At 36.0% G+C, this 17,052-nt stretch overlaps 3 protein-coding genes across 5 annotated transcripts; 2 read left to right on the top strand and 1 right to left on the bottom strand.

Annotated features, from left to right (window-relative positions):
- Positions 1 to 192: 192 nt before the first annotated feature.
- LOC140820577 (uncharacterized) lies at positions 193 to 6,854 on the top strand. Its single transcript, XM_073180873.1, has 2 exons — positions 193 to 947; positions 6,427 to 6,854. The coding sequence occupies exons 1-2, from the start codon at positions 347 to 349 to the stop codon at positions 6,747 to 6,749; spliced, it is 924 nt and encodes a 307-aa protein (XP_073036974.1). The 5' UTR covers positions 193 to 346; the 3' UTR covers positions 6,750 to 6,854.
- A 995-nt stretch (positions 6,855 to 7,849) lies between these two features.
- Positions 7,850 to 12,833, bottom strand: LOC140820565 (sphingosine kinase 2-like). Of its 3 annotated transcripts, none has more exons than XM_073180856.1 (10): positions 12,334 to 12,833; positions 11,989 to 12,111; positions 11,768 to 11,868; positions 11,511 to 11,583; positions 10,585 to 10,671; positions 10,396 to 10,473; positions 10,235 to 10,305; positions 9,030 to 9,302; positions 8,777 to 8,899; positions 7,850 to 8,256 (listed from the first exon to the last, which is right to left on the bottom strand). In XM_073180856.1, the coding sequence occupies exons 1-10, from the start codon at positions 12,680 to 12,682 to the stop codon at positions 8,065 to 8,067; spliced, it is 1,470 nt and encodes a 489-aa protein (XP_073036957.1). In that variant the 5' UTR covers positions 12,683 to 12,833; the 3' UTR covers positions 7,850 to 8,064. The 3 variants fall into 3 exon arrangements, with proteins under 3 accessions (XP_073036957.1, XP_073036958.1, XP_073036959.1); XM_073180857.1 differs by having other exon boundaries at positions 11,737 to 11,868; positions 12,334 to 12,546; XM_073180858.1 differs by lacking the exon at positions 12,334 to 12,833 and having other exon boundaries at positions 11,511 to 11,586; positions 11,989 to 12,004.
- Positions 12,834 to 14,693: 1,860 nt separating this feature from the next.
- On the top strand, positions 14,694 to 16,156 carry LOC140820567 (F-box protein At1g61340-like). The gene is made up of 3 exons (XM_073180859.1): positions 14,694 to 15,376; positions 15,642 to 15,716; positions 15,820 to 16,156. Exons 1-3 carry the CDS (start codon positions 15,149 to 15,151, stop codon positions 16,072 to 16,074), a joined length of 558 nt encoding a protein of 185 aa, XP_073036960.1. The 5' UTR covers positions 14,694 to 15,148; the 3' UTR covers positions 16,075 to 16,156.
- Positions 16,157 to 17,052: the final 896 nt, after the last annotated feature.

Genomic DNA, 17,052 nt, shown 5'->3' with positions numbered 1-17,052 from the left:
TCTTCGGAACCCATGCAAAAAGCAACACATGCAGCCTGCTTCCCCCAAATCCAACGGCCCACATTTCATACAAAACAAGAAATTGACCGAGTCTTCGTTTCGATCTTACGTACGTATCTCTCTCTCTCTCTCTCTCTCTGCGTGTGTATATATAGGCATTCAGCTCTCATGACTGCTTCATTCATCCTCAACGTCTCCTCTTCTCATCATTCATTGTCTAATACTCTGAAACATATACACCCACCGGAGGGAAAAGAGAAACCCAAGTATATATTTAATTTCTTGCGGTTTTCACCTGAAATCACACCGGGGAGCAAGCAATCTTCGACAGGTCGGGATTTTTAAAATGGGTTTGATGAACACGTTGACCTTGTCCGTGAAAATGTTCACAATTTCAGTCGGGTTAGTTTTGTTGGCTGTGGGAATGAAGTCTGCTGTCCCGATTGCGCTGAACGGATTCCCCATAATCCTATCTTGGTGGAAGCCGCCTTTTCTCTACCTAATCATCAACTGCATCATCATCACCATAGCCGCCTCCTCACGTTTTTTTGACCAAAACCATTTACAAACGTCCAACGTTCTATCGGAGCAGTTGGTTTCATCCGTGAAAGCTTCTTTACCGCAAGATCTTTCTGTATTATCAGTTCAATCGGAGATTAGCCCTGCGGCGGCTGTGGTGTATGATCAGCGAGAAGAAAGCCATGACGAGTTGAAGTCGGTGACTCTGAACGATTCGAAAGTCGGTATCGAAACCGAGAAAGAAGAGGGCACCGCTGAAACGGAAGGCCAAGAAGCGTTTGCCGATTCCAAGACGGCACACAATAACGCGTCGGCAGAAATTAATTCTACCGAGCTGCAACTGGAATACCCCTTGCGGGTTACGGAGAAACCTCTGGTTTCTTCAAGATTTGTGCACCGAAAGCCAGTCAGATCCAGTAACCCGGAAGGTAACTTTTATTATAATCAGGTTTCGCCAATACTTGGCTTCATCTAGCTCTACGTCTCTTCTTCCTACAAGAATTAGATAAAACGATTTCACCGCGTCCTTTCGTTGTACTGGGCATATTTTCTTGCCTTCTGGTTGCGGTTTCCGGCCATGCTCATGCAAAAGTGCAATCATCCCAAAAATTTTCTTGCAGTAATCAAACACGAGGATGGAATATTCACAGCATACATACATGCATGTGGAGTTGGCCTATTAAATTAACTAAAACAGTGATACGGCCCATTCTATCAAATAGAAAAAGGAGAGCAGAGGATTTTCTGTAATGCAGCAATGAATGCTTGCACTAATATTGTATTACATTAAATAGAGAATGATACAACTACTTATCAGAGAATTAAGGAATTACACGGCTGAGTAAGTGCTACAATATAGGAACAACTAAGGTTACAATGACTGACTTATTCAAACACAAATATAGCCTACAATCTGTAACTAATCTTTGAATCCTTCAAGTCAAGTATTTGTTTCAACTCTCCCCCTCAAACGAAGGGGTGTTTCAACCACGCCAAGTTTGTCACGTAAGAACTGAAAACGAGAATTGGTTAACGCCTTTGTTAGGCAATCAGCAATCTGATCATGTGATGGTACATACCGAATTTCAAGATCTTTCCTTAAAACCATATCTCTAACAAAGTGAACATCGATCTCAATATGCTTCGTTCGAGCATGGTGCACAGGATTGGAAGCAAGAGCAGCTGCACTTAAGTTATCCACCCACACAATCGGTCTTGATGGTAAAGAAAATGAAACTTCTTTGAGAAGAGAAATGATCCAACAGATTTCTGCTGCAAGATTAGCTAGAGACCTGTATTCTGATTCAGTACTCGACCTGGCAACAACATGTTGCTTCTTAGAGGACCAGGAAACCAGAGTGTCACCAAAGTATACACAGTAGCCTGCAACTGAACGACGATCATCTGGGCAGCTGGCCCAATCTGCATCAGAGAAGCTACTCAGACATAGTCTGTCACTGTATTTGATATGTAACCCTGTTGAAGCAGTTCCACTTAGGTAGCGCATGACTCGTTTCATAGCTTTCCAGTGAACCATTGTTGGTTGTTGAAGAAATTGACTAAGCTTGTTCACAGAGTAAGCTATATCTGGTCGGGAATGTGTGAGATACTGGAGTGCTCCTATAATTTGTCTATAAGGAGTTGGATTTCTCATGACTTCTCCTTCCTCTTTAGACAAATTTTGTCCAGTAGCAAGCGGGGTAGAACAAGCTTTAGAGTGACTCATCCCAGCTTTCTTTAACAACTCTTGAATATATCTTGATTGTGTAAGATAAATCCCTGTGTCATCTCTATAGACTTCGATGCCAAGAAAATGGTGAAGATCTCCCATGTCTTTAAGAGCAAAGATCCTATTTAATTTGTGAATAAAAGTCTGCACAAGTGCTTTGTCATTTCCTGTAATCACAATGTCATCAACATAAACAAGAATAAATAGGACGTTGCCATGTGATCTGAACAAGAAGAGGGATGTATCACATTTGGATTGACTGAAACCCCAATCAATTAATGTGTTCTTCAACCTATCAAACCAAGCACGAGGAGCTTGTTTGAGTCCATAAATAGCCTTGTTGAGTTTGCATACAAAATCTGGTCTTTCAAGATCAATAAAGCCCTCAGGTTGCATCATATACACATCTTCAGTTAGCAAACCATTAAGAAAAGCATTATTTATATCTAACTGTCGAATCCCCCATCCTTTTGAGACAGCTAGTGTTAGCACAATTCTTATCGTAGTAGGCTTAATGACTGGGCTGAATGTCTCAAAGAAGTCTACTCCTGCAGTTTGGTGAAATCCCTTTGCAACTAGCCTTGCTTTGTACCGTTCAATGCTTCCATTTGGGCTGTATTTGAGTTTGAAGACCCACTTGCTGCCAACCACCGATTGCTGTGAGGATGGTGGAACTAGATGCCATGTTTTGTTGTGAACAAGAGCTTGGTATTCAGCTTGCATTGCCTTCCTCCAGTGATCACTACCTAAAGCTGCTGCAACACTGTGAGGCTCTGTCGTATCAAGACTTTCAACAGCCTCTGTAAGACCAGTAAATGGCAATTTTGGCCTGAAGATTCCACTCTTCCCTCTAGTCATCATAGGATGAACATTCATTCGAATTTCTCCACTTGTTGCCAGCCCATCGGTGTCAATATCAGTTGAGGGATGATCTGATTCAGCAATTTCAGAATCTGTTGTGGCAACTAGTCTGTCTAACTCTCTTGGTGAATCTGAAGTATAGTTTCCAGGATTTGATGATGCTCTTGGAGAAGTTTGTTGGTGATCCATACAAGGAGAGGCTGTACTATTGCTTGTGTTATTTGAAATTGAAAACCAAGAGGATGGTGTAGAAATAAGCACGGGAGTTGACACAGCTTTAGTATTTAGGAAACCATTAACAAACGGAAATTCTTTTTCATTAAACACTACATGCCTTGAGATGTAAATTTTTCCAGTAGAACTAAGACATTTATAACCTTTAAAGAATTCACTGTATCCTAGAAACACACATTTACTTGAGTGGAATTGAAATTTATGACTTTGGTATGGTCTAAGACAAGGAAAACAGCTACATCCAAAGGTCTTTAGGAAGGAGTAATCTGGAACTTTGTCAAAAAGTTTTTGCATTGGTGAAATACCATGAATAACAGAAGTAGGTAATCTATTAATTAGATAGACAGCACTTTCAAAGGCTTGCCACCAATATTTTAATGGTATTTTAGCTTGAGCTAACAGAGTTAAACCTGTTTCCACGATGTGCCGTTGCTTTCTTTCTGCTCTACCATTTTGGACTGAGGTATACGGACATGTGTGTTTAAAAATAATTCCTGATTTTTGAACTATTTCTGAGAGAGGCAAGAACTCAGTTCCACAATCTGAATAAATTTGTTTTATTTTTGTTTCAAACTGATTTTCAACAAGATTTTTGAAATGGTTAAAAGCTTGAACAGCATCACCTTTAACTTTAAGAGGATAAATCCAAGTAAACCGACTAAAGTCATCAATAAAATGGATATAAAAGCGATATCCAGATGTTGAGAGTATTGGTGCAGGTCCCCAAAGATCAGTGTGAATTAAATCTAAAACATTTTTTGCTTGAGAATGGGAGTCCTTAAAGGGTAAGGCATGTGATTTTCCAAATTGACAAGCATCACAAAAGTTGATGTTATTAATATCAGAGTTAAGATTACAATCTTTTAAAATTTGGAACAGGACTCTTTTAGATGGGTGGCCTAATCTCCTATGCCACACATCTTCCTTTGAAAGACTCGATAAACTTGAACATGACTCTGAATTTGATAAATTTGAAGAGAATGAGACAATTCTGGGATTTTGAAAGCTAAAATTATTTGAGGAAGGTGCAGCTTCAATCTTGTATAAGCCATTTTCAAGCTTCCCTTTGAGCATCACAAGTCCTGTCCGCTTGTCCTTCACAAAACAGCCAGAAGAGTTAAAGACAGTATTAACTCTGTTATCAGTCACCAACTGAGACACACTTAGCAAATTCTTAGTGATCTTAGGCACACACAACACATTATTAAGTGACAGATCCTTTAAGTTTGTATTGCCTACATGGCTAATGCCAAGTCTGCTTCCATTTGCCACGATAAGAAATTTCTTACCATTATAGTCTTGTTTGTGTGATAGATTTTGCAGATTGTTGGTGACGTGATGGCTGGCTCCAGTGTCAAGATACCATGAAGGATCTTCTACCATCTCAGGAGTAGCCATCAATGCATTTGGGACTTGGCTGTTAGATGAGCTTGCCATGAAATTACGGTCAAATCTGTTCCAGCAGATAGAAGCCGTATGACCTCCTTTGTCGCAAAGTTGGCACACAAGTTTATTTCCATTGCTCCTTCCTCCTCTTCCTCGAAATCTGCCTCTGACACCTCTGTTGTTGTAACTGAACCGATTCTGCCCTCTACCATTATTGAATGGCTTGTTGTCGAATTTGCCAGTGGCAAAGTGGGCAGTAGCATGGTTGAGATTAACACCCTCTGTGTGATATGTATTCAGCTGCTCCAGTCTACTTTCAAACGTTAACAAGTGTGTTTGCAAGTCAATCCAAGATACTGACTCTTTATCAGTTAGGAGAGTGACAATTGGGGTGTATTCTGTATCAAGCCCACTCAAAATTTGAACTGTTAGTTCATATTGAGATATCGGGTTACCTGCTAGAGCAAGATTATCAGCAATAGACTTCATAGTTGTCAGATATTCCTCCATTTTCATTCCTCCTTTCCTTGTTTTCTGTAGTTCAGCTTTGTAGTAGATGACCCTTGCTCGTGTATGCGCACCTGATAGTTCTTTTGCTGCATCCCACAGGTCTTTAGATGTCGCCTTTCTCATCAGCTGAGATGCTATATCAGAACTCATAGTGCTATATAGCCATCCCAGAAGTAATTGATCATTTGAGACCCATTCTTCAAATTCTGGATTTGATATTTTTACTGTGCTGCCTGGTGTGATTCTTGGCAAGAATTCTGGAGGGCAAGCTTTGTTGCCAGATATATAGCCATCTAGTTTGTGGCCTTTAATGATGGGTATGATCATCGTTTCCCATAGAAGATAATTAGTGCGATCAAGTTTGATTGCATTGTACTGAGTGGGTAAACTTTTGTTTTGTAAATTCGGTAAGGGACATTGCTCACTTGAGCTTGGAGTGCTTGGAGGAGTAGCCATAATTGCTGCTCTGATACCAAAATAGAAAAAGGAGAGCAGAGGATTTTCTGTAATGCAGCAATGAATGCTTGCACTAATATTGTATTACATTAAATAGAGAATGATACAACTACTTATCAGAGAATTAAGGAATTACACGGCTGAGTAAGTGCTACAATATAGGAACAACTAAGGTTACAATGACTGACTTATTCAAACACAAATATAGCCTACAATCTGTAACTAATCTTTGAATCCTTCAAGTCAAGTATTTGTTTCAACTCTATCGGACTTAATATTAAAATTCGTATTTTGTTCTTGAAGGACTATTCGTTTTTCACCTGTTTAGACTCTATATATAATATTGTTTCAAATATAAAAATATTTTACTCATACTTCCAGCTAATATGATCTTTGAGAAGTAGTTCTACTGTCACATAATATCATGATCTCAAACTCTATAGATTATCATTACATGGTCTCGAGCTTTTGTAACGTTTTAACTGGCGGGATCGATGGGGGCTAGTGGTGTAGAGAAACAAACAAATTCAGTAAAGTTCGTCTATTTTTTCTTAAACTAAAAGCTCTAATTATCCAAAAATATTACATATTGTCCCCGACGAACCTTTTTTCCAGATTTCATCCTAACATCTGACTAACCAAGTCAACTCCTCTGACTACAGACAAGCTTACCTCTTTATACTTTGTTCCAAAGATTTTCAATTGAAAAAGTTTGTTCACATATATATCAGGTGCGAGTGCCTTGAGGGTGGCGAGGCCGAAGCGGCAGGAGACTGTGGAGAATACATGGAGGATGATAACAGAAGGGTGCCACATGCCACTCACGAGACACCAAAACCATCACAAGAAGCTTGACCCGCCAAAGTCTGATACATTTAAGAACCGTGCCAAGTTTGACCCATCAAGTTACAGGATCCGAAGAGAACCTTCCCTCAGCCGGGACGAGTTGAACTGTCGAGTCGAGGCGTTTATTAAAAAGTGTAACCAAGATATGAGGCTGCAAAGACAACAATCCTTGCAGCAGTACATGGAGATGATACGTCGTGGCGCTTAGAATTATACACCTTTTGGATTGATTATTTATTGTGAATAAATATATATTAGGGATTAATTTGTGGCAAACCGAATTATTTGCCACTTTCTTTACTTATTCCTCCTACATCAAATTTCCCCTCCCACTCCCCGTTAGCATACACGATAATGATGTATCCAATATTAGGCTTCAACTTCTAATTTAATCCGCCTTTATAAATTGAAGCTAAATATAAGTAAATTAACTCAAGCCCAATTAGTCTAACCGATTAGTCTTTAACTGTTTTTAAAACAAAGAACTATATTAAAATCAAAATCTTTAAAAAGAATTCTTTAAATATAATATAGCATTATTTTAAAAAAATATAGAAAATAAATAAATAAAATACTTATAAAAATAATAGAAAAAATATCTGTTTATACACAAATGTGTTCAATCAGTACTGATACATTAAGCAACGAGGTGTCTATCTAGTAATTCGGGCAATCCAAAATATGTCATTACCAATATACTAAGTATTTTGACTTATATCATTATCAATCGATATTTACTAAGTAAATTATCTGGCTTAACTGCAATTATATAGCAGATAAACTATTCTGAGCAATTCATTTGCTATAAATTCGCTCTATAAATTATTGGTAAGGGGAAAAAATCGTATAATTATTGTTTATCTGAGCAATTCATTTGCTATAAATTCGCTCTATAAATTGTTGGTAAGGGGAAAAAAATCGTATAATTATTGCTAAACGTTCATATGTTCCACCAACTCGAACAATTGCTGAGTTACATATTTCTTTCATTGATAGTATGTATAAGTTACATTTTGAAAAAAGATCATTCTCAAAATTGAAATTGAAATTGAAATTAGACGAACTCATTATGTGTTTTTACCATTAGAAGTTATTAAGATAAAGTTTTAACAAAAAAAGTTCCCAAACGCTTAACAAGTATAACCAGATCGATCGATCGATCTGACAAGTAATATATGGTTTTATTTCTAAAAAACTGAGATATGATGCGATTGTTTGTCACATGTTTTACTATTTATTATAAGATTTATTGAGATATTGGACACGACATTATCAAATATACATATATTGTAGCAGCTTATTCTTGAAGAAGAATTAAAACGTAATTATTAATTGAACCTCAAAAGCGTAACACAAATGCATATATTTTCACGCCAGAAACCACACAACAAACCACTATTGCTTCGTTTTCTCACTTGATAATTCCTATACAAAAGAAGTCCAACCAAACTGACGTAATAATCTTCTCCATGTGTATAAATTAATCGATACAACAAATCTGTCATTCCGACAAGAAGACATCGTTAATTAGGAGAAAATAATGTGGCTAATCCCTGATCGACTTTAATGATTATTTTGTCATAGCTCATTAGAGTTTCCTCATTGCACTTGTATGTTCCTTTCCCTCTGGCTAAAACCTCCCCGTCTACATCTATTATCCCGGCCTTGTCTGGGTTATCGGTTCGTGGCCCAGGTTGCAAAACGAAAGCCTTCACCTGCGGTTGTTGAAATTTAAAGAGTTTAGAATTACATAACGAAGTAAGTTATCTTTCAAACCATGTATATATTTGTGAAAATAAGCGAACAAGTGCTTTGGCCATCGATTCATGATTCGAGGGTCCAATATCTGTAAGTATTAGTCCTCGTTTCGAAATAATATTTTTAGGCTAAATATTGATTGACATAAAAAAAAAAATGAATGACGCAAAACAACATTCTAACAGAAAAAACTTTTACCCTTGATAAACAATCAACATACCATCTTAAACAATCTCACCAAGTGATTAATAACCAAATATTTTATACATGAGTAAAAATTTTGTCCTGGGGTTGAAATTCGACACATTTCAAATACGACAGTCGCTGCCATGATGACTATATATTCGTTATATGTCGGAATTAAGGTTGAACATAACAGATGTGTCATATGACATGCACGTAGGCATTGAATCAGTCTAGTACATCATATAGTACTAAGTTATTTAGAATGTATGCTCTGGTTTTAAAAGGGTGCACCTTGAGGTAAGATACAAACGGGGATTTGACATGGCCTCCGGAGTTCAATTCAGTCATTGACTTTAGCAAAGCAAATTTTGGTATGTCCTTTATCATGATCAAGTCCAAATAACCATCAGAAAACTGCAAACCATTATGAGGAAAACCGTGAAAACTGGAGGTTAGTAACATTGAATTATTCAATGAACAACTATATACTAGTAGTAGGGTACATTGACTCAATTCTCCCATTATCATGCAGAACGGAACAAACCTCAGCATTTGGGGCTGCCATTGCATCTTCACCTCCCCACGGTACGTTATGGAGCCATATTGAAACAAAAGGACCGTCAACCTTCTGCCAATTTAAACTTTTAACATCGAGTTCAGGACCATGATAGCCGTAATCAGATTTCATTTCAGCCTCACCGTCTACAATGATTTGATTTTCAAGATCCAACGGTTCTCCATAAGATTCATATCCAGGTGCTGGCACAAATATTACGCTGCCATTATACTTCCTAAGACCAAATATCCGTTGAACTGCCTGAACATTAAGAAAGTTAGCTGTTTGTTACATGCTATATAAGAATGAGAGCGAATCTGTAAACAAGAATAAAGGTGGAAAGATCAATGTTTCACGATAATTATGTTATTGTTGTCGATATCTAATTTCTTTGCATTCATACATCAAAACAATCTATTATGGCAATTCACACAACAATTTTTTCATTAAAAATAATGACTCTGCTCCTTCAAGGCAAAGCTTTTGAACCGATATTGGTGCACGACATTATATGGATACAGGATACGAAAATTTCAAAATTTTGGAAACATGGATTAATATGTATACTGGTATATTAATAAACACATAAGAAGTACACACAAATGCTATGTTGATGAATACCCATAAAGATGACATTTAACATATAAATAATTAAAATAAGCAAACCCATTAAAATTTTGTGTTTATTATAAAAACCAATCCAGTAATCCCAAGCAATAATTCGCCTTTATTAGTAACTTCAACTTATTATTTTTGTTTCTTAAAATTTTCATTATTTATAAAAAAAAATTATTAACAATTGTGAAAAGACCCGTACCAAAAGCTTAAAACATTATAAAATATAAGTATCATTTAGAAATTGCCAGACAGCCCTTGATGCATGTCCCCATACCCTCTGTGAGTCTGTTTCAGGTACCGTATCCAAATTTTTTTAAAGAGTTTTTTTTTTAAGATGTTCCCAGCGATATCCACATTGTATCTGTATTATAACCATATCCTACAAGTATCCGATACCATACGTGACAATTGTCTGAGTGTCCAAGAAACATAGCTTGTAATCCATGATTTATGTCAAATATGCTAGCATGTAGCTCGAGCAAACTCTACTACACTGTCTAACAGTCCCAGACTATACAGGTTAATAACTGAAAAAATTAACATAATTATTAGTTGCATAGAATTTCTAAACTCACGTAGACATCTAGCCGAGCACTTCCCATCCACCTATATTTCTCGGATTCGATATCAATGTCAGCCACAAGACCTGCATTGAAACTGCAAAAATAAGTAACTATATTCTATATATCAATACATAAACCGACTACTCACGTAGAAACATAATAAGATCACATACCCCATGCAAGCATCAACACGCTAAAAAATTTGGTGTTCCCTTGGGATAAAGTAGCTACATCCAATGACCGCTTATGACCTGCAATTTCAAGGCCACAAATTTGTTATCTAAACTAAAAATCAAGGGCTGTCAATATTTCAAGAAAAACAGACCAAGAAAAAATAAATAAATAAATAGGACTTCACATACCTCGAATGACAGCAAGTGTAGCATTAGAAGCTGCACAAGGTTCACCATTCGAATCTAGGAGTGATTTTGCCATGCCGTTTCCAGTTCCTAAATTCAACAACAAGCGTAGTTCGAGAAGGGTAAGAACAAAAATATTTACAATGTACAAAGGATATAAAGGAAAAACAAAAGCTGAGTTACTCTTTAAGTTGCTATCTTTCCTTTTCTGAAAATTAAGGAACGACTACATGAGAAAATATTCCTATTCATCAAGTTCAAAGATAGGATTGACCACCAACAATCCAAATTACCATACATCGCAGGATGTAAAAGCCCACAATTAAGCACCACATAGTTGAGTTAAGAAGTAACACATGGTGTAACGAATCAGCATCTCAGTCATACTCCAAACACAGCAGAAATAACAGTAATCCATGATCAAGAAATTTTTTTTTGAAATATTGCTTGGTAAAATCTTGAGATTCTTGTTCATTTTAAATATATATAGACTTTTCAAATATATGAATAATGGTTCATTCAAAGAGATGATTTTTACATTTTATATTTCCTAAAAAGTACAATGGCGTGAAAAGCTGACATACACGTGAAGAGATTACATAAGACGGCAGGGACTATGCAGTCCAGGTGCAGCACAGCACAGCCCTTGGATCCATGTGGGCCCCACATCTGATCCAAGAGCTGTTGCCCCACGTAGCATTAACTGGGTGAAAAAGGAAAGCTCTGACAAAATAATTGGGATGTCCTTTACTGATCCTGTAAATTCATGTCATGACAGCTCACACACGAGAAAACAGGTTCATAACATCACTATATTCTTATGCTGACAATAAGTATGCACTTGGAACAGTAAATAAAGATCGTGAATCAAGTACATTGTCAGAACTAATAATTAAATTTCAAGAAGTAAAATGAAAAGATAGCCAAACCTGCGGGAACCACTCCAATAGGCATTTTTATTGCATTTTCCCAGTCCTCCCTGTGAAGCAATCCGTTTATTACCTACTAAAAGCATAGTTAGGAGTTCATCATACTCAAAATCATAGAAGAGCATGTAATAAAAGTTACCGATAAAAAATAATAATAAAAGAACATGTACAAAATTTTCATATATTACAGCATTCAACAATCTAAGCAGTAAGCATAAAATCATACTGCAGTTCGAAAGTCCCAATAATAAACCGACCTCCACCAAGATTCCGTCTCCGCTAACACAAACAATTCCATCGTACTTTGAAAGATCCAACGACTGAACAACTTCCTTCGCGTGAAGTTGACGTTCAGTTTCTGAACAATTATGAAGTGAGAAAAAATCAATATGCATCAATAACAGTTTCCTTGAAAATCGAAAGACCACTAAGAAGGACAAAAATTCAGAACATTAAAAGGAAAAAAGGCACCACTGACCTTGCACCATATAGTGGACATTAGCATCGTCAAGAAAAGGCTTCACGTCATTCAAGAAAATCTTTGAAGCCGATTTCTTCCCTCCGTACGGATTCACCAATATGAATAACCTCTTTGGCCTACCTAAACTCACATACAAATCACCGAATTAAAAATAAAGGTAATCGGACTGCTATGATACAAGGATCGTGATAATAACAATGAGTGAGAACAAGCAGGATGACATTAAACTTTATATGAAGTAAAATTGCACCCAAGTTAAAAATTTCAACTCACTGGGGATATGTTTCGAAGCTCAATAGCAGAATAATTGGGTGAGCACTCGAAATGATAAAAAAAAATTACCCAGAGAATCGAGATATTCTTGGAACTTTTGCGTCCAAATGCGAAGAGCATCATCTGACAAGAGCCCGAAAGTGAAATTCTTCCTGATGAGTCTCGATGCGCCGCCGAAGCAGCAGATTCCCGCCTTGTTGGACACAACAGTTCTAATTTTGATTTCCAATCCCTCAACAGAAAACCCGAGGACTTCCCTATCAAAGTCCACCCGTTTGTCCGCCCAACATAATTGCCCGCTAGTCGAGAAAATAGCCTCCGTCACGGCGTCCTGAGCTCGAACCCGGTCGGACAACACGGGCTCCACAATTTCCATCTGATCAACGTGATTGTGCCCCTTTAATTTGGTCCAGCTCATACGAAATTTCGATCGATCCGGCCAGTGTAAGCCGGATTTGTCACAAAAATGGTGGCTCCCGATCAACTCAGTTCTTCGTGGACTTATGTTTTCAGGCTAATCGGAGATCTTCGCGCAAAACTCTCCGCACATGAGTGGTATAATTATACTGCGCTTTATGTTAAACAAAATAGGATTGTATTTAAAATTTATTTTATTTTATATAATTAATACATAAATAAATAAGATTCAATTGTTAATAATAAAATATATAATCGAAATCTAATTATTTCAAATGTATTCAATCAAACACAACTTAAATGAATTTCATAAAATAGATGATTTCATGGGTCAATTTTGCGATATCAATATTTTATTTAGGTTATTTATAAAAAATTATTAATTTTTCTGTCAAAATTATTACTTTTTATTTATAAATCGTTTCACGAATAAAAATCTGTAATATCGTCTCATAATATATCTACTCCAATAAACATTGTGCACTTAAAGTTGACTTTAACGTATTTCAAATTCATTTATTTCAAATATATATATATATATATATATATATATATATATATATATATATATATATATATAAATATAATATTTTATTTCAATCAATAAAACTAAAAGATTTTATTTTTTCATTAACTTATCAGCTAATCTTTCGATACAGCATTTTTTTATAAACATAGGAATTGCCTCCGTTATCACAAAGTAGTAAGTTGGCGTATTGTTTCACCATATTCATTTGGGCAAAAACTTATGGGAGACGGTCTCACGGATCGCATTTGTGAGACGGATCTCTTATTTAGGTCACCTATGAAAAAGTATTACTTTTTATGCTAATAGTATTACTTTTTATTGTGAATATGGATAGGGTTGACCCATCTCACAGCTTATGATCCGTGAGACGGTCTCACATAAGACTCACTCATTTGTTTGTAAGTATTTACCAATAATATTCAAACTTCAATTTCAATTATCATATAAATTAGCAAGATATTAAAAAACTAATTTTTTTTCAAATATTTATTTAATTGACTACTTAATGTCGCAACTGCTATCATATAATCAATCATTTTTCAAACTTTGGGGCAGAGAATTTTTAAAATGTGGGTGTTTACGTGAGAATTAAATATAATTATTTTTAATATATTTTTTAAAAATAATAAACTTTAATCTTTATACTTTTTATTTTCTATGACTCGAGACAGACTATGTAAATTAATAAAAAAAATATTTAAAAACAATTTCGTCTCAAAATCCTCAACAATGAAAGTAACAGAAAAGTGTATTAAATTGAAAGAAAGATTAAATATATGTTAAATATAAAAAAAATTGTTTAAAAATTTAACATTTTGGAAGTGACCATCGTAAGAAATTTCCTAGGTTGATATGAATTATAACATAATCACGTCGGAAAAAGTCGTGTTAATACAGTAATTATAGTTGTCGAATACATGAACCGCATTGTTATTCATGTACATTTTTATGCAATTATCTATACTTCTATACTATCATATTAAGTGTGAGGGCCTTAGAATAACTACCTTTGAGGACACTAAATTATCTAATTCCATAATTACCTTTCTTACTCTAAAAATCCTTCTCAAATCACTCCATATTTTAAATATAAAAAAATCAAAACAAAATTTCCTTTTAAATCGAACAATTTTTCTAAATCAAAAATAAATTCATGTTATTATTTATTATTATTTAATTAAATTAAAAATAATAATAACATATGCAATGTATGTGCATTTTTTACTAGTATTATATTATATTTGACACCTCAATTACACCAAAATACAAAAATGTTATCGGACCAACCAACCGCGTAAAACACTGCAGCCGCCTACTTTAAATCTTCCCCCACAATCCTCCACTTTTCGGTTTCCTTCCCTCTTCCCCATCCAATCCTAGCCGTCGATACAGACTTCTGAAACTTGTAATCATCTTAGATGGACTGTAACATAAAGGACGGATCCCCACTGTGTGAAGTTATCACGGACTCGAACCGACCACAACGCCTGTGCCTCATCCCACCACTCTTACTCCGACACGTGTCCGATTACAACGGCTAGTGTTTCGTGTCTCCTATTTACAAGCCATTCTCTCGTTATCGTATCGTGTACCTCAGTTCTTCACGGAATTTGAAAAACAATTATCGCGTAATTTGATTTTTATTTAAAAGGGAAAATTTTTTGTTTTTATTTTTAAGCGGGAGCATACACATAGCAGAACTGATGTCTCTGTGAAGATTGTTGGAGGGGCGGTTCTTGTTTCCTTCTTCGGTACAGACGTTACATCAATCTCCATTTACTTCCTGCCTCTGATTAGGGGTTTTGTTTTCTTTTGTTTTGAGGTCTGTTCCACTGTAGACACGCATATACATACATCTCTTTCACTCCAAATCTGAAATTTGTTGCATTCCGAGAGTTTTGCTGTTGATTATCGGATCTGGAGTTTGAAGTTGGGGAAATGGCACTCGGGATAAATTCCGGTGCATATTTAAATGATGGGCATGTGATTGGGATGGTGAGAAGTACTTCATTTGGGAGAAAAAGGGTTGCTTTGACAAATAATGGTTTGGAGCTTGGGGATGGTGACGATCATTTTTTCTGCATCTCTTCAAAAAGACATTGTTATCAAGATTCATTTCTTCCGGTTGAGAACTCTGCCCTTGAATCCTTGCCTCAGGACATTCTGGTTAGCTCACTCATTCGAGAATTTTTTTGAATTTGTTCATTTCATGAATTTTTGTGCTGCTGATTATTAATGTTAAAGTGGATCACATTTGGATATTAATCTGTTCATTTCATGAATTTTGAATTTGTTCATTTCATGAATTTTGAATTTGTTCATTTCATGAATTTTTGAATTTGTACACTTTGAATATTAATCTGGCTCTGTTTGCATTTTCCTTTTGAGCTCGACATTTAATATGTGGATAAGAATTGCTTCCGTGATGCAGATTATAATTTTGTGTGGCGTGGAGCATGATGATTTGAAGAGGCTGTTTTTTGTGTCAAAAACAATAAGAGAAACGGTAGGGTTTGATTACGAAATATTGTCCATCAATCTCGAGTTCCTTCAGTATCTAAAGGTTTTTTCTCAGTTTTAATATTGGTTCGGCTCTTGATGTGTAACAGACTGTAATTGCAATGCAAACACATTTCGGCTACAGTACACCAATGAAGACGGTGGGGTTTCAGAAAGTTGATATTTGTGGTAATTTTGATGAGGGTGAAGCTCCTAATGCTCCGAAACAATCGAGGGCTCGGCACTCAATATTGAACGAGAAGAAACTTGCTGGTATCTCTGTTGCTTTGTTTTTTTCTAACGAAGAAGATGGTTGGTCAAGGAAAGATTCATTTGTGGAAATGATGGAGACCGAGGAAACATGAAAGGTTTTGAACTTGTATTGGCAGTTTTGCTTTGGCTTTGTATAAAATTATAGTCTTGAGTTGGATTGGAAGATCTGATATTCACATCAGATTGTTGTTGTTTGTTTGTAAATGATGAAACAATATGTTCAAGCAAGTTTTTCTTCAACCCTCTTCGTTGAAGATTGATTGGCATGTTTGTACATGTAGAGTAGAACTGTGGAAGCAAGATTAAGGTGAGATTTGTCAAGTTGGTTTCCGATTTCTAAAGGTCTTGGGATGTGCAATAAGTACACAGACATATACACTTCCTGTTTGTTGAATAATAATTTGATTTTCTCCATAGTTTCACTTGGTTGTTTTTGTCATGTAATATGTTCCTTTTTCAAATTCTCGAATCCATCTGTAGTTGAATGATTTAGCATGTCACCGTTTATGGGTTGTGTCGTGTTTCGAATTCTTATCGGGTTTACATTATTTCTAATTCTTCTTTCGCTGAAGGAAAACTTTTCCTGCACTTTGTCATCTTCTTCTGCAACATAGTCTTTCAGAATTCTAAGCCTCATTTTAGTTTCTTTTGTTCACAGCCTTGGAGTATCCAGTTTTTCAATTTTTCGTGTGTTGTCTGAGATGATTACCGGACTGATTGCTAACAGCGTAGCACGGTATTGCCCTAATTTGAGTTTTAGTCCATAATGTCTTAGGTGTAATAATTTATTCATGGGCCCGTAGAAAGAAATTAGAAGTTCAGTTTTATAAAAATGCAAACACTCACTGGATACAGGCTGATGCATGCAGATAATGTTATCACATGAACATAGCTGACAATGCCTTTTTATGTATATGGAAAGTGTTACTTCTATATGATGTGATTTCTGCGAAGATCCACACAGATGTGAGACCTCATCATGGAAGACGACAAGATGAGAATTGATACTTATAGAAGAATAACACTAAGTTAGTTGCGGGACGTCCTCTCTCATGAATACAAAAAACTTG

The sequence above is a fragment of the Primulina eburnea genome, unplaced genomic scaffold (genome assembly GCF_022965805.1).
Source record: "Primulina eburnea isolate SZY01 unplaced genomic scaffold, ASM2296580v1 ctg1224_ERROPOS3294427, whole genome shotgun sequence".
NCBI lineage: Eukaryota > Viridiplantae > Streptophyta > Magnoliopsida > Lamiales > Gesneriaceae > Primulina > Primulina eburnea.
Note: the sequence above shows the minus strand (reverse complement) of the source record. Positions and strands in the feature narration are given on the sequence as shown.

Coding starts and splice junctions, on each gene's coding strand:
- LOC140820577 (XM_073180873.1), top strand. CDS start 347: ATGGGTTTGATGAACACGTTGACCTTGTCCGTGAAAATGTTCACAATT. Junction 948..6,426: donor CAGATCCAGTAACCCGGAAG/GTAACTTTTATT, acceptor CATATATATCAG/GTGCGAGTGCCTTGAGGGTG.
- LOC140820565 (XM_073180856.1), bottom strand. CDS start 12,682: ATGAGCTGGACCAAATTAAAGGGGCACAATCACGTTGATCAGATGGAA. Junction 11,869..11,988: donor TGTCCACTATATGGTGCAAG/GTCAGTGGTGCC, acceptor ATAATTGTTCAG/AAACTGAACGTCAACTTCAC. Junction 8,900..9,029: donor TGGCAGCCCCAAATGCTGAG/GTTTGTTCCGTT, acceptor AATGGTTTGCAG/TTTTCTGATGGTTATTTGGA.
- LOC140820567 (XM_073180859.1), top strand. CDS start 15,149: ATGGCACTCGGGATAAATTCCGGTGCATATTTAAATGATGGGCATGTG. Junction 15,377..15,641: donor CCTTGCCTCAGGACATTCTG/GTTAGCTCACTC, acceptor TCCGTGATGCAG/ATTATAATTTTGTGTGGCGT. Junction 15,717..15,819: donor CAAAAACAATAAGAGAAACG/GTAGGGTTTGAT, acceptor GATGTGTAACAG/ACTGTAATTGCAATGCAAAC.